General features: G+C 37.1%; 1 protein-coding gene across 5 annotated transcripts in view; it reads left to right on the forward strand.

Annotated features, from left to right (window-relative positions):
- Positions 1-16,512, forward strand: part of PHIP (pleckstrin homology domain interacting protein) — a 115,597-nt gene that overhangs the window by 58,623 nt on the left and 40,462 nt on the right. For 4 of the 5 annotated variants that reach the window (XM_066994625.1, XM_048065349.2, XM_066994627.1 and 1 more), the window contains 5 exons: positions 4,417-4,545; positions 9,611-9,836; positions 12,781-12,918; positions 13,944-14,127; positions 15,088-15,211. In XM_066994625.1, coding sequence (XP_066850726.1) covers positions 4,417-4,545; positions 9,611-9,836; positions 12,781-12,918; positions 13,944-14,127; positions 15,088-15,211 — 801 coding nt within the window. The remainder of the gene's footprint in view (positions 1-4,416; positions 4,546-9,610; positions 9,837-12,780; positions 12,919-13,943; positions 14,128-15,087; positions 15,212-16,512) is intronic. The other variant, XM_048065350.2, reaches the window with a different exon arrangement.

A 16,512-nucleotide genomic window follows, 5' to 3' on the forward strand; every position in this document is an offset into this window, starting at 1 on the left:
CGGTTAAATTACTGTCCTGTCCTCTTCCTACTGTTTGATCTTTTGTTAGAGTTCTGGAAGCAGTATAGGAGCCCTTTTTTTTTATTTTTTTATTTTTTAAACTGGCTTAATAAAAGTTAAATGTTGTTTTCCACTCATCCAATGCTGCAGCAATCTCTTCTGACTTTGTAGGAAGTCTGTAGATATTTTTTTTGGCTTATCACGGGAGCACGCTGTGATCAGAGATTGCTCCTTAAAGTGAAAGAGAACCTAAATATGCAAGGGACTTCAAAAAAGCTGGAGACTGATTCAGTTTAAGCAGCTATCATGCACTTTCAGCAATTATGAAAGAGATTATTTGTTTTAATAATAATTAGTTGTCTTTTTTTTTTTCTATTTTTAGAAAGTTGCTCTAGCATACCAGCGTTCTGACTGGTAGAATCTAAATTTTGGGTTTCAAGTTTGAGTGTTGTTCGTAATTGATTTTCACGTGTTCACATACATGTAAGTCGACACGCTCTCTTCCTGCTAGAGGTCTCTTTGTACATGCATTCGGAGCGGTCCTCTTTCCTAAGTGTCTGTGTTAAGAGGCTGAGCTCTCAGGTTTTTCGTTCTCGTGCTGAGTGAAAACATTCTTCTGTAGCTGTTGCAGTTAGGATTTACTTCTCTTGAACGTGGGAAGCAAAGATTTTTTGTGTCGCTTTGGAAGAGCTCTTTCTTATCACTGTCTACTTATCTAGCTGCGTGTGTGCTTTTTCTTTCTTGTCTGGATATACTTCTGGTGTGCTTTAGGATTATAGTTTTCTTTTTGTTGTTGCATTGTGTGTGATGCATTGCAATGAATACACAGTGATCTTTCTCTCTGTGTTTCCAACTAATGGCCTCAATCTCTTCATGTGAAGGAAGAAAAAGTATCTACCTCAGGCTAGAAAAGACTTAGTTCACCAACTTTTTTAAGCACTGCTGATGGCTTGTGTTGGAAGGTGTGATAGAGGTGCATAGTACATAGATAGAGGTGCATAGACCCAGTTCCATTTTTGTTTCTGTCAGTAAGTCCATTAAGTTATTCCTAATAATCTTACTACATTGGTGGCCTACTGAATTTTGTCCTGTTGGCTTCTGATTGCTTCAGTTGATACCATTTGTGCTGTGTCTCACATCTGGTCTTAGTTGATGATTTGCCAATGCTCAAAAAGAGCAAAGAGCTCATCAGCAAACTCTTATTTTTTCCATTGTCACTAATAGAAACACCCGGCTTAAGGAACTTCAGTAATCACATTCTTTTATCTCTTTATATCTTCTCAAAACCAGTAACTGCTATTCTTTCCTTAGAAAGCCTGCCTACTGTGCAGTTCTCCTACTAGTCACGGTCTGTGCCACTTGAACAAAGTTTTCAGTGCCATGTCATGGCTGTGAAATCTAGCTAGGTTGAATGAATTGTATTTCTTGCTATAAAAAAATCAGTTAATTTACTGAAGGAAATCTGCTGAATTTGGCTGCTACACTCTACTCCATGATTCATTCTGCATTTTACTCCCTCCCACTGCTATCCCACGTGCTGTTTTTTTACTCTCCTTAAAAACTAGTTTTTAAGTTTTTCATACCACCTACTGATAACAACTCAAAAAGGCTTGTTATTGCTCCAGTCTCTCTCCCTCTGTAGATAATACTTTTCTGTTTTCAAACAGCAAATTATTTTCAAGGATCTAAAGTATTGTTTTGTATAGTAGTTTCACAACTCTGTTCTCCTTGGTTTAGGAACTTCAAATTCTTCAAAACTGAGAGGAAAAGAAGAGCTACCCTTTTTCTTTCTCTTAACCAACATTCCTCTCTTTGTGACTTTAGTCTTCATTGTGTAGCATCACGAGTTCTTTCCTGCTTGTGACTGAGGAGTCCGTGCTGCTAGCTTTGCTAACAGCAGTGTCTTAACACGCTCACTTTTGGGCAGTGATTACTTTGTAGGGACAGCTCTGAATTAACTTTTTTTGTTGTTGTTGTTCTGATGGGCAGCCTCTTCTCTTTACCACTGATTTCCTCTCATTCAGCAGGGGAAGGTTCCAAACAGAATAAGCAGTTCATCTTCTTCAGGATGTAGTCTTCAGAGAGTTCTTGCATCTTTGATTTAAAAGGGATAGGGTGGGGAAAGCTTCATTTTTGCTCAAGACCCTCATCTAGTTTGCCAAAGTTATAGCTTCATTGATTTATTTCAACCTTCCCTTTTGCAAGTTAACATTTAATTTCTGTTCCAAATGACCAACTCCTGTGTTATTATTGAAGACATTCCATTGTGAAGTATCACTTACTAATCCAAAATATTTTTGTTTTTTAAAAAAAATCTACTGGATATCGCACTCTGGCAGTGTTTGCCCTTTAATTTTAATAGCAATTATGTCCTGGAAGCTTATCTCTAACAATGATTTTTGTTCTTAGAGTACCAAGGGTCTTTATTTCAAAGTAGTTATATACCAGCCTTGAGGGGCTGTACTAAAAGATTTGTCCTTTCCTAAAGCATGTTTTACAGCAGACTCTGGCCATATTTAGAATAAAGCTATTTACACTGTACTAATTACTGAATAGTAGATCACTGTGTTTTCCTTTACATAAGAAACAAATGTCATCCACCTAACACTTCAGTCTAACATCTAGGAGTTTCTTAAAAATGGTCTATCTGAGACATGTCTTGCAGGGAAGGATTAAAAAGATCTGTCATCTAAGAATCTGATTTTTTTTCTTCTGTTTTTAATTTTTCCCTTCACCATGGTTAGCAAATAGTTCTTTACATGGCATGACTTGTTTTCCTTGTAAAGCAAGTCTTCACATTGCAGGCTCTGAGAGGACCCTGAAATTCTATTTATGAAGAACTTTAATGTTAGGAAGCTCGATGCTTTTCTGTTTCTTTTGTTGGGGAAAGGGAAGGGTATTGGAAATCTCTATGTAAATACTCATTTTCCAGGTTTTTACTGTACATTTGTAAAGCTTAGTCTTGGGCTGAAGTTCCTTCCCCTTTGCACCTGCCTCCCTACACCGTCTCCCTTTAATAAGATGAGCTTTCTGCATTCAAAACACACCACGAAGTTGTAGCTTTGCCTTGGTTGTTGGAGCTTGCTTAGCCTAAATAAATTCTGCATTCTTAGCTGTTGTGATGTTAGTGTCACTCACTTGGAGCTCTGGTTTTATTTCCCATCTTTTTCTGTAGGATGCTTCTATTAAGAATCCATTCCTTCTGGAGTAGTGGGCAAAACAGAACATAAAACTCAGATCGGTTTATGTTCCTTTTTCCCTAACCCAGAAACTTTTATGGAAGCTACCTGTAGTAAGAACAACCTCTGTCACATAATGGAAAGCAGTGGTGTAGTAGGTGTAGCAGCCTTTACCGGTGGGGGTGCGTGCAGGGGTGTGGGTGTGGATGTGCTCTAAGACCGGGGGCAAAGACTTGGACTTCTTGTCTTAGTCTCAGCCTGTAAGATAGTGAGGACAGTGCTTGCCTCATGGGATTTTTGAGGCTTAGTTCACTAGATTTTGAATGATGGCCTCTGGAAGGTGCTGCAGAAGTGCACAGTGCTACCGCGTGCGGGCTGAACACCGTCATTTTTTTCTGGCAGTATATGGGCCTGCCACAGTTAGGGAAAGCTTTTTTTTTTATTTTTTTAATTTTTGGTTCTGCTTTAAAGAAAATGCAAAAGTGCTTTACTGGGGAGAATAGAAAGGGGCTTTCTGAAGAGGTGCTGAAGACATGAAAATTCAGAGTGGTGATTGGTCACCTCTGCTTGATTGACAGGTTGCAGGGAAAAACAAAAACCCCTTTGTTCTGGCTTAATGGAACTGGAAAACAGAAAATGAGTATCAGGTAAAAATTCCTTTTTTAAAATCTTTGCAGTTCTCCTATGAAAAGCGGAGTTTTTACACAAATCCAAACCTCCCCCACTCCAATAAATTAGGAGTAGGAATTCCAGAAAACAGGCAGTTGCTAAGTTGTGTAATGTGGGTTGTCTCTGTCAGCGCGTTTTGTAGTGGGCAGGTGTCCTGAAACACCACGACAGCCAACCTTAATGGGCTAGCTTAGCAGAAAGGCAGAGGATTGAAAGGGTGTAGTGACTAAAGCCCTGAACTGGACCCAGCTCTCTGGTTAGGTTTATTAGCAGGACATTCAAGGGGAAGCTTTTATTTTCACTTCCTATACTGTGCCTGCTTTGTGGATAAAGTCTGTTAGTTTCTACTACTATCAATTTGGCATCTTTCATGAGCATTATTACAAAATTCAATGAGAAGTGAATAGTTCAAAAAAGTAAACTATGTTTTAAAGTAACTTCCATCTAGCAGTATACTGTCTTGCACATTTTATATAAAGTTCAACATCAGCACAACAAATTTGAGAATCGTAAATGAAAACAATTTATTTCTGATAACTTAATTATTTTGTATATTGATGTATTTCAGATTGAAGGACAAGGACACGGTGCAGTTTTTGACTGCAAGTGCTCTCCTGATGGACAGCATTTTGCATGTACTGATTCTCACGGTCACCTTCTGATTTTTGGCTTTGGTTCCAGTAGCAAATATGACAAGGTACAGTACAAGATGAATATCAGAATGTTTGTCTGTTTTGAATGCATTTGTGCAAGCTTTCCTTCAGTGCTTCATCTCAAGAGTCGGTATCTCAACACATTTTTCAGCCATGAATACAGGATGTTTCAGATTCCTGTTGTTGACACTGAGTTTTCTTTCTCTATCTCTTGTTTTAAGCTACAGACACATGCTATTTTGCATGGGAAATTAAAAAATAAATAAAAACCATTCAGTCACTGTCTCCTCTCTTAAGTGAGATGAGATGGTTGCAAGTGTCTGCTAGTGGATCCACATGGATAATGAGTAAACAGCATTAGAACTGAAAATAGTTAAATATTTTGCTTTATATATATTGGTTCCTAACTAAGGCAGAAGATGGGTGGACGTGTAATAGAACTAATTGCTGATACCTCTATTTAAACGCTGCATAGCCTGAGTGACAGTTATTTACAGTACATGCACTGTACATTCTAGTTAAAAATTTTATGTCTGCTAATGTATTTCTGCTGTCATGGATGCTGTGGTGTTTACACAGCAGTGTTCTACTATTGCTGTGTAGTTAAAATATTACATCTTTATTCTTAAGTCATAATCAACATGGTCTATTCTAAGTGTGGGTGTCTTGTCACAGACTGTCATGACAGTGAAGATTTGTAGTCTTTAGTTTTTTTGTTTTTTTTTTTTTCCCCCCTGTTGATGAGCATGCCCTTTGAACTGTACCAGTTACACAGTTTGCAGTGCCTACAAAGTCCTTACTTTTACCACCCAGGAAAGAGGTGATGTGTCTCCTCTCCTTCTAAGACTTAAGCAAACATACCTGCTCTAGATTTTCATATCTGATTTTCATATCTGGTACTTGAAGGCTGTTGATGAAGTGCTGGCTTCTGGATCTTGCCTCCTCCTGCTTGTGGATCTTTGGACTCAGACTGGCCTTGAAATCACTGTGGCAAACATCAGTGTGGAGGAGCCTGAAGGAGGGAGAGCAAAAGCAGTTTTAATCTTTGTCATGTAAACCACTGCATTTCTTTCTGTAGTGTTCCAGCTCTTGTTTTGATGCCCATTACAGCAGCATTTTATACTAGGATTTTTTTTGTCATGTTTCTCAACTATAACTTGAAGTACTTGGCTGCTGTTGCTATCCCTCAGCTATTACTACAGTTAATCCACCTGAGCATTTTCCCTTTCATTCCAAAGACAATGAACAGGAGCAAAGATACCACAAGCAAGGAAAACCGACGCTATTAGATCAGTGTCAAGGTCCTTCCATCTTTCAGTGTTCTTACTCTTCTAAACTTTAAAGCCTGTTGTGATGGAAAGGTTTTTCTTACTATATTGATGGACTGTTTGAGGTTTCTTTTTCTCTCCAATCATTGGTTTCTTTTTCTCTCCAGTCATTTTGAAAGTGCATAGTCCTCTGCAGCTCATAAATGCTGAAAATGAAATTGAAACCAAGAGCCAGTTTATCTTTGCTGTGATGGACCAGGGTTCTCCTTTATGTAACCATCTGAAAACTTTGCTTGTGAGGGATTAGACCTGTTTGAATAAAACCAGTTGCTTTTCACTTCCTGAACACAACAGACCTTCTGTTCTCTTGGGATTTTATCTGCAGTCTTTAAAAAAAAAAAAAAAAAGGATTATTTTTTTTCAGTTATTAGATGATTTACAATGATTCTCTCCAGTTACTATTGTGCCAATCCCGTCTTGACCACAGAAAAAATAGGAACAAATAGGATTTACCTCTCAGTCTTAAATCTCATCTTAGAAGTTACAGACCTCTTCCTTGTCTGATTCCGTCTCTTCTTTAATTTTTGTCTGACCTGTCTTGTAGAAAAGGTAACTACAGGTGGGTAGGTGCTGGAGATTTGGTGCTCTGTTTTCTGATGTCCCACCCTCAGCTCCTTATTCATTTGTTTCCAGACATCTTGTGAGAATACATTCTTCTAGGATGTGCGTTTTTTGGCTTTAAAGTGGTTTCCATGCATCTTGGGGAATGAGCTTTACAAGAGAAAGGAGTATGATAACCAATCCTGTACTCTTGTATTTGTGAAGTGTGCTCAGAGCAATGATTCTAGTTGAGACCATGTTAGTTTTGTTGAGAGAACAGGCTCTTGATTTTCCCTGTAAACGTTTTTTCATGTTGGGTTCAAATAGTATCTGGCTTATAGTTGATTGGAACCACTGTCCAGGTTTCCCCTTCCCTTTCCCCCCCCCCTCTTCTGGTATGATCTTGGCTGTGATGGTGTTGGGGTGATGGTGTTTCTTTTTCTCTTTTTTGATGGTACATGTTTTTGTGGAGTAATTCTGTGTGAGTCGAAAAAGGACTATGCTTGTTGTTTGCTTTGAGCTCCTTCAGTATTTGACTCAATTAAGGGAATTGTATGTGAGCCAGTCTTAACTGAGATTTCTGACTGGGTGAAGATCATCAGAGATGAGTTGAGCTCACTGTCAACAGGCTACGTGCACTTCAGAAGTCCATGCATAGATGGAAGCTTGTCCAAAAATGCATAACTGACCTAAAGATACATACCTTTATGTTGATTCTAAATATTGCATTGGACTGTATCTCTGAGCCTTCTAAGGCTTTAGTACCTATAGACTACACAAACCACAGTTCCCTGTTTCAAGTTCACTGCTCCTGTGTGGTGCATTGGTGCAGTAGTGGGGAAAAACTCTTTGCACTTATGTAGGTGTGCCTGGTTGGAGAAACTGGGGTTTATGAATGGGTAGTGTTGTTACTGAAGGACGGTCTGTTTGTAGAGCTCTGACCTTGTGGAAGGTTTTCACATAACAGCAAAGTTGGGTTTGTAAAGTCAGATGTACAGAGGACTCATGTCCCAGTGGTCATTTATCTTCTTTTTTGTTGTGGATTTGATCTCTGATAGTATATCAAGAAACACATCTGTTTGTTAGTACTTCTAACTGTCTGCTTAACGTATGAGCAAATGAATATAGCCATTTAAGATTCTCTAAATCATGTAATTCTTCTGATTTTTCTGTGGACCTGGAGTAGCCTGAGGGATGAGATCATTCCTGAGGTTCCAGTAGGGACTTCTACCTGACAGTAGTGGAGTTCTACCTAACAGTTGGAGTTCTGCCTGACAGTTGCTCTGAGCCTGGGTTCTCCATGAAATGCCATTCTTATCTCATGGAATAAAAAAATAGTTGTTTACTCTCTCTACCATACCAGTGCAGAGTATACAGGAAAAATAATTGCAGAGAATTCCATCTTGATCTTGTACCAGAAACTATTGTGCTAGGAGAGGAAGAAGTTTCAGATCTCCTCTTTGATACAAAGTTTTGTAAGCACAGGATGTAGACAGCACTATACACATAAATCACAGCATGTTAAAACTCACAGTCTGTGCAATCATGCCGTTGGATTCTCTTCTTTCTCAGTATGGGAAGTACTTAATAGGAAAATGTGCACTGAGTGAAAGTAACAGATATTCTACCGTTACATTTCTGGGCAAAAACCTCAAAAAGGACTTGTATCTTTATCATATTGAGCTAGCTGTTTGAGCTGAAGGAACAGAGGTGGTAAGCAGGCTTTGACTGTCACTCAGACACACGAAAATGTTTGCGTCTTTCTCATTCAGCCTTTGTTAACTGAGAATCTGGCAACAGTACTTCTTCCACTCAGGACTTCCTGTTGCAGTAAGAAGTCACTTTGTGCACATGCGCTTTGTAAGGGTAACCCTGAAGTAAATTTTTTGCTACTGCATCTTTCCATGCATCTTCCCAATTTTCTTCCTGGTGGAACTTTTTTGAATTTGCGTGGGGTCCAGATCCAAAGATTCCTATGACTTTATTTATTAATTTATTAATTCACATCATGTCGGTGCACGTAGGCACTTTCTGATTTTGTAACTGACATGTTTGTGGAAATCATTCTTTCCTGGTCTTCTCACATCCTGGACAAGCAAACTTAATGTCATTGAGAGTCTAGACCTCTGAGCGTGATTTAAATGTTATAACCTCTGCCAGACTGGTTTCTACATATCAAGTTACAGGAAATTGTGTTACGAATTGGTCATGATAGAGCATGCTCTTCAGACAAGGCAGTATATTCTACTACAACTGGGGCATTCCTCTGACTGTGCTAAAATACCTGTCTCTTAACAGCTAAGACAAGATATTTTTTTTGATATCTCTCTGCCTTGGGTCATTTGTTTAATCATGTTTATTCTGCACTGGAAATCTAATTTGAGTGAACGATGATTTCATGGCTTTATTTTTACTTGTTTAAAGTTAAACTGAGTATGTGAGCTGCCAAGGGGTTTTGCTTGCCAGTAAGTAGTGTTGGGATGTGTAGTACATGTTGCAGTTTGTCTTCTGTTCTCTTTCTCTTTTCTCCTTGTGGTTCAATGTCTTTCTGATTGCACATTGTTGAGATGTGTGTGCCAGCAAGGGATAGTGCCATAAGCCTTTTTACGTGCAATTTGGACAAAAGAATTCCTCAGTCTTCACTGTCAATGGAAAGCCACCTAGAATAAATTGCAAGCAGGTGGACTGAAAATAAATAATTTTGAGCTTGAAGAATTCAACTTTAGTTCAGCTTTATTTTTTCTATGGGGACATTTTCACATATCTAGCTTTATAATAAGAATATACATGTTTGGCTTCTGGTGTTAAAATATTTGGCAGTCACACAATGTGATAAATATTTTCCTTTTTCTCTTCTTCCTACACCATAGCTCATAAGTCTGTGACACATTTTTCATTATCAGATGCATATACATCAATATATGTAACCTATTTAATACATCTATGCTATGTTCTGCCAAATGCCTACAAGTAGTTATATATTGCCCCTTTTCTCTGCTCTTTAAATGCTCCCCGCCCTCAAACCTGTGGGTTATTCTCCTTGTGAGAATATAGAAAGTGCATACTAGGGGGAAAAAAGTAATTTACTTTTCCCCTTGAAAGTAAGATGAACAGATCATTTTGTAACCTTGTTTGTGCAAAAATGACCATCAATAACATTGTTAAAAATACTTTTGGCAGTTATCTTCTGTATGGTTTTTAATAGGTTCTTTAAAAAATTACAAAATGACTTTGTTTACAGATAGCAGATCAGATGTTCTTTCATAGTGATTATCGGCCCCTTATCCGCGACGCCAACAACTTCGTCCTGGATGAACAGACACAGCAGGCTCCACACCTTATGCCTCCCCCATTTTTGGTTGATGTGGATGGCAACCCTCATCCTGCAAGGTATCAAAGGCTAGTTCCTGGTCGTGAGAACTGCAGGGAGGAACAACTTATTCCTCAGATGGGAGTGACATCTTCAGGTATGGAAAACTTCAGTTCGGTACACCGTAGCCTATGCAGTTGCCTACAGGTGCTCTACGTTCTCCCTCTCACTCTGTTCTTTTTCTTCATTATTGGGACTAGTCATTCACATAACATTGACAGGCTTGACACTGATTGCTTGTGATAGACTATTTTACTTACAGTGTTGTCATCCATCAAGTCAGTCCTAGCTGATGCTACAACATAAGTTAGCTTGGAGCTCATTTCATTATTGAAACAGTAGATGATGTTGAGTGAGCTTTCAATTGATCTCCTTGGGGTAAGACTTCCTACTTCAAAAAGCCTAGGAAATAGACTGATCTTCCACAGATCAGTTGGAATGGATAATACCTACAAGAAGAGAAAAACAAGAGGACACCTGAAACATGCAAAATTTTCTTCCTCTGTAGATGAAGACAGTCATTCAATATAAGCTTTGGTTTGGTTTGAGAGCTCTCAAGGCTTGATGAGAATGCAAAATGTACGACATTCCTCTAAAGTCATATTCTCCATGTGTACTATGTGTGAGGAACATGCATACTATGGGCCAGTGGCTATTGGAAACTGCTTAAATATGGTCCACGTGAGTGGAGATATAAAAAAAAATGCCTACTTATTACGTTTTACTAGTTCAATATCAGTATGAATGAGCAAACAGCGACTGGTGACAGTAGCTGTAAATGTTTTCAAGATAGGCATTGTTTAATATTTGGATATCCTTGAAAACATAGGAAAGCTTTGTGCACCTGTAAATAGTGGCTTATGTATATTCAAGTCTGTGGTATGTCAGATGTTCCAGGAAAGTTAACTGTCAGTGTTGTTCCCAGAAGAGATGTTTATCCTCATTTGTAGACCTGAGGATGACAAGTTGGTGAATATTTACTTCCATAATCATTTTTAAGGAGCATTTCAACATGTCCTCCAAAGTTATAGAAAGAAAGGCTACCTGAGAAGCATTTATAAGAAGGAAAAAAGCCTTTCTGGTGAACATATGCCATGTTTTCTCTCTTAAATTTTCAGCTAATGCCTTTGAAGCAAAATTAGAGTTCCAAGAAATGATTTTACCTCATTGCTACAGTTGCAGCATAGAGCCATGACATTCTTCAGTCCTCCAAATCTGAAAATGTCCTGGGCATGTTCTCCAATATAATATCTTGAAACAAGTCAGACCGTGTACACAGACTCAGTATTAAATTTAATGGTGACACATGAGTGCCAGATGATGCCCATAGCATTTTGTTTAATAGCAGGAAGCCATCAGCAGGGCTGACAGAGAGATGGAGAGACAAAGGGTGTTTGTCTACGTCTTTACAGTTTAGCAACAGTATATACAGTCTTATGCAGAGCTAAACGGTGCTGGTGTATTTCATATATTCCCCTCCACTAAGGAAGCTTCTTGCTCTCAGAGACTTTATTGTGGGATTTGATGGATCTCCCTCAGAGCACTGGCAATTTATGTCTTGTCAAGAAGTTTTCTGTAGGGGCCTAGAAGAGTAGGGGGAATTCAGATATCTTGCTCGATTTACTCCTTAGATGTTACCTGAAGATCTTTTAAACCAAATATGTAGGAAAAAATCAAGTTTACACCAGTGTCTTTACTATTTGATCTGTTTGAACTTTGAATTTGTGAAGGCAACATTTCAGAAGCTAGATACTTAAAAAACATTCCTTTTGTCTAGGTAGTAGTTTCTTTAAGATCATTCTTGGGTTATTTATAGTATTTCCCATTATTTTTGTGAGAAAGTATGTCTGCTCATAAGATCACCAAATAAATCTGACTGCCTTACTATACAAGTCAGAAAACACCCAGCTGTGGTTATACCAGAGTTCATTCATTGATTTCAAGGTTCTGCTGCTTTGGGGCAGTTGACTTCAACTAAACTAACTTTGAAACTCTGAGAGCATTTAAATATTTACATTCTGTCTGCATAACATCATCTTTTAAGAAATGGCTGCTTCCTTCTAGCCATAATCAAAGGTGTTTATTTCATAGCACAATTGCTGTAGTATCTTGTTCTTGATCTTGCAAAGTTTATACCATATCTCTTTGGAATGATACTGGGAAAATAATTTCTGTAGCTTGTTTCTTTGAACATTGTCATCCCTCATTACAAAGTTTTTGGAAGTTCTGCTTCTATTGACAAGAGTTTCCTTCCACTCCATTCCACCATGTATTTTGTAATGAGGTATCTGACTTTCTTTTCAAATCAGTGCTGTAATCCTTGCCTTTTTCTCCCATAACTTTTTTTTTGTGAATATAAAAAGAGGTTTTGCATTGTTTATGCTTACATGCTATCTCAAAAGATAGTTTGCTGCACTGAAACAGTATTGTCAGCTTGTAATCCCTTCTTTTAGAACTATTTCCAGTATTTTACTCAAGAGACCTGCCTTAAAGGAGTTTTCCTGGATTGTTCTATGTACCAAAGAAAATCAGCATTACTTACCTGTGTCATCATTCTGCCTCCATGGAACTCAGTCAAGCATTCTGACTGCTTGCAATTCTCTGGTATAGATAATACTGTTGCAATTCAGTTAGACCTTCGTGATGTAGTTCTTTCATTTAAATTTTTACCAAAGTGTTTTGTGGTGCATTTGAGGCAGGCAAAGAGCACATTTGGATAATTTACATTGACTGAGTTGACAACAGTTGTATTAAGCTTCTGTATCTTGTTTGCACTTGATAAAATTTAAGCCTTTATCAGTAGTTATGTGTGATCACCTTCACCCTGCTCCAGGAAACTTAACGCTCTTGATATTAAGAAAAAGTTGTCCAATTTTATAAACAAGAACAAACACACAAAAAAGATGTTAAAAATATGCTTTAGCTAGTACTTAAGCATGTGATTATATATTCTACTTGCAAATTGACAAGCTAAAATAAGTGAACAGTTTGTGATAGAAGGTTCTTCAACATTTTGGTGTTATTGTCTTGTGTCTTTACAGGATTGAATCAAGTTCTTAGTCAACAAGCAAATCAAGAAGTTAGTCCGTTGGATAGCATGATTCAAAGACTTCAGCAAGAGCAGGATCAGAGACGTTCTGGGGAGGCAGGAACTAGTAGTACCAGCCGGATAAGCAGAGGTAAATTACATAAGGAGAGGGTGTTCTGTTTTTTCAACGGAACCAGCTGACAATTGCAAAATGTAAATCACACATTATTGTGCACGACTTTCTTCAACTACTAGAAAGTAGGTACAGGATGACAGAAAATCATTCAGTTTTCCCATCTATTATTTTTTCTTCTGCAAAATCTCAGAATTATTAACATTACAAATTTATCTTTCTTAAAGTTATTGTATGCTCGCTCAAGGAACTTGCAGTAACTGTGTTCCCTTAGACTTAACCACTCTGCTGCTTAATCTGGAATTGGTCATCTGTTTGAGGGAAACCTGAATTATCTCAAATAAGAAAATAGGGAGAAAAATGGAAAGATCAACTTGTTTCTCAGTACAGCTATTCCATGCTTTAATATCTTGCAGTAGATTACAGGGTAGTCTTCAATGCTTTAAAAAAAAAAATCATGGTTGGTAATCTATCCAAGTAAGTAAGAATAACGTGTGTGAAAAGTGTGAAAAAATGTTGAAATCTTTGCTATAATTGTAGATGTTTGGAGGAACTTGAATGTTTTGTTGTGGTTGGTTGGTTGGTTGTTTCTAATACTTCTCAATGTTGTGGCTTTGGGTTTTTTTGAAGGTAGAAGATAGTTTGAGGAGTATGTGAATGGAGTGAGATAGCCCACAGTTCTATAAAATGGGTCCAGAGTGCATTAGCACTGGTCAGCTTCTTGTAAACATTTTCAAAAGCGTTTTTAAACAGCAGTGAACCAATGAAATATTTGCTTCACTTGAGTGTTGATGCATCTGCTCCTTTTATTTTTATATATATATATATATATATATCTTTTAATGGAGTACTGCAGCCCTATACATATTCCAGTGTGCGCATTTCAGAAGTTATAGGAAATGCTGAAATAGTTAATTTAATATTTGCCTTCTTCTGAAGTAATATGTTAGGTTAAATACTTCTTTTTTCTTTTGAGTTTTTCTTTTTAATTGTTGCCCGTAAAATTTCCATTTGAGTACAGCTATCACTTCTTAACATTTTAGGATCTGTAAGTTCTACCTCTGAAGTTCATTCACCCCCAAATATAGGATTAAGACGTAGTGGACAAATTGAAGGTGTGCGTCAGATGCACAGTAATGCACCAAGAAGTGAAATAGCCACTGAACGGGACCTTGTCGCTTGGAGTCGAAGGGTTGTAGTGCCTGAACTATCTTCTGGTGTGGCCAGGTAAACATAGGCCCAGTTTGCAGTGAATTTTAATTTGGTGAATTTTGTTAAATTGAACGGTTTTGAAAGTCACATTGTCACAGCATTATTTGTGTGGTATTTACCTGTTCTCTGGTCTCATAATTCTTACAAAATCTGTTTGCATGTCATTTGTAACACCTTCAATTTACACAAGTCATGCAAATAAAAAATAACCATTTAATAAATGACAGAGTAATTTAACTTGTATATGCAGCGGAATCTAATTGCCTAAATGTTTTCAGATTTGTGGCTTAAGATTATGGTATGTTTTAACTGCATTTGTTTCTGACATTTTAAACTGGAACACTGACACATGGCATTAAGTGCCAGAGATGAATTTTGATTTTTCAAACCTGAAATAACTTTATTTTGTTCAGTAACATTGTCTTGTGATGAATACTTATATCAATAAGGCAAAAAACCCCTACTAGTTATACTCAGACTGCTCTAGCTTTTTGAAACAAGATTGAAATTCTTAGATAACCAAGGGTTTTTGTGAATGCTTAAAATTTTGGAAATCTTTTTAAGAGAGGACAGTTACTGTCCTAAGACACAATGCTGGTGTATAAACATGAAGATTTTCTTTAGATTTAAAGTTGGTATCTTGTAAATAAACAAGAAAGAGTACTTTCCAATTATATGTTTTAGATACTCTGTGAATATTTCTCAGGAAAATTGCTTTCGAATGTAGAGTCATGGCTTTGGGAATAGTTAAGTCAGATGTCCTTTGAACAGAACACAACCATGTATTCAATGCTTGCCACTTGAAATCTTTCTTTGTTCAGAAAGGGTATTTGAAGCCAAATTCTGTCCCTAAAGAAAGAAACTACTGTTCAAAGCACGTCATAACCATTGAACATTTATTCTGTGATTTGTAAGAGATTCTGTCAGTGGTAGTGTTTTTGCTTTAAAGTTAACATCTTAATTTTCTATTTTCAGTAGGCAGGAAGAATGGAGAACAGCAAAGGGAGAAGAAGAAGTAAGGGTGTATCGATCAGAAGAGAAAAGAAAACATGTAATGAGTCACATTCAGAGAGAGAACAAAATACCTACTTTCTCTAAGGTAAATAGTCATTTGTACTGTATCACAGTAAGAAGCATAAAAATAAATTGAATTTCATAGGCCACGTGAATTTATATTACTCTTCTCAGTTTTAAATTTGAAAAACGGGTACAGGAATTTGTTTACCTCTCCAGATTGAGGATACATGTTTATACTGATGTTTCACTATGTTCTAAATAAATTGGGATTGCTCTTAGAAGCCCCTGAAGTGGGGACCCTGTAAATCTAGCTTTGGGAACATGTTTTGCTGTAGGCTGGCTGTCACTGTTGATCACTACATCCTAATGCTGTTATCTAGTGTTCGACATGTTCTGTGGAAAGGTTCAATTAAAACTTAAGTCATAGTTCTTTAATTCATTTAAATACTTTTCCCATTACAAATAAAGATGTAGGTATTTATTTTTATGGGATTTTCTAAGACATTTTTTGCTGGATCTGGAGGGCATTTTTCAGAAAAGAGGAAAACAGGATAGATAAAATAGATAGAAGGGAATGCATTGTACTAAAAATGAAACTGTCATCTTAACTGACTTGATGTTTTCATATAACCTATAAAAAATTAATCTTACATCATTATACTGGTAAGAAAATATGAAGGATATACATTCCATATTTACAAAAATCTTTTTATGTCTTGTTTATTAAAACAAATTTTTATCTATGCATCATATGCATATCTGTGCTTTTCTAGCCAAATAACGAGCCAGATTGTGTAATTTAAGAAGTAAATGTTAAACAACTTTGAAAGGAGAACCCATGCTTTGGCTTTTGTAGTACACTTACTCAAGATGAGACTTTTCAACCCTTAATTAGAACCTTAGTAAAATTTGTGCCTCCAAGAATGCCTGCATGTTGTCTATTGAAAAGTAAAAATCACAGGATTCAAGGTGAAAAAATTTAAGACATTTTTAATTTTTAAAATTAAAATTAAAAACAAGTGCCCTAGATTTGAATGATTTTAAATATGAAAATATTTTTATTTAAATAAATATAGCTTGTTTTATTTATCTGCCAGTTTTTGTACACAGAAGAGTGAAGCTCTTTGTCCTTTATTGTTTTGGACGTGGCCGTGGCAGAGCCAATGGGTGGGTTACCAGGGTACCATAAACGTGGTAACTCTTTCTTTCTCTCAGGAATAATAGAAGAGGGCCCTCACAAATTCAGATTTTAAGAAAGTTGTTTGTTGAATTGAAGGGATGTATTTTGGTGTTGAATTACAGACTTTCTTCAGTGTATTTAAACAGTTGCATTGCTCAAGAGTTTTCCCCTTTTCTTCAGCTACAGCTCAATTAAAAAATCCT

Source organism: Anser cygnoides, chromosome 3, assembly GCF_040182565.1.
Source record: "Anser cygnoides isolate HZ-2024a breed goose chromosome 3, Taihu_goose_T2T_genome, whole genome shotgun sequence".
Taxonomy (NCBI): domain Eukaryota; kingdom Metazoa; phylum Chordata; class Aves; order Anseriformes; family Anatidae; genus Anser; species Anser cygnoides.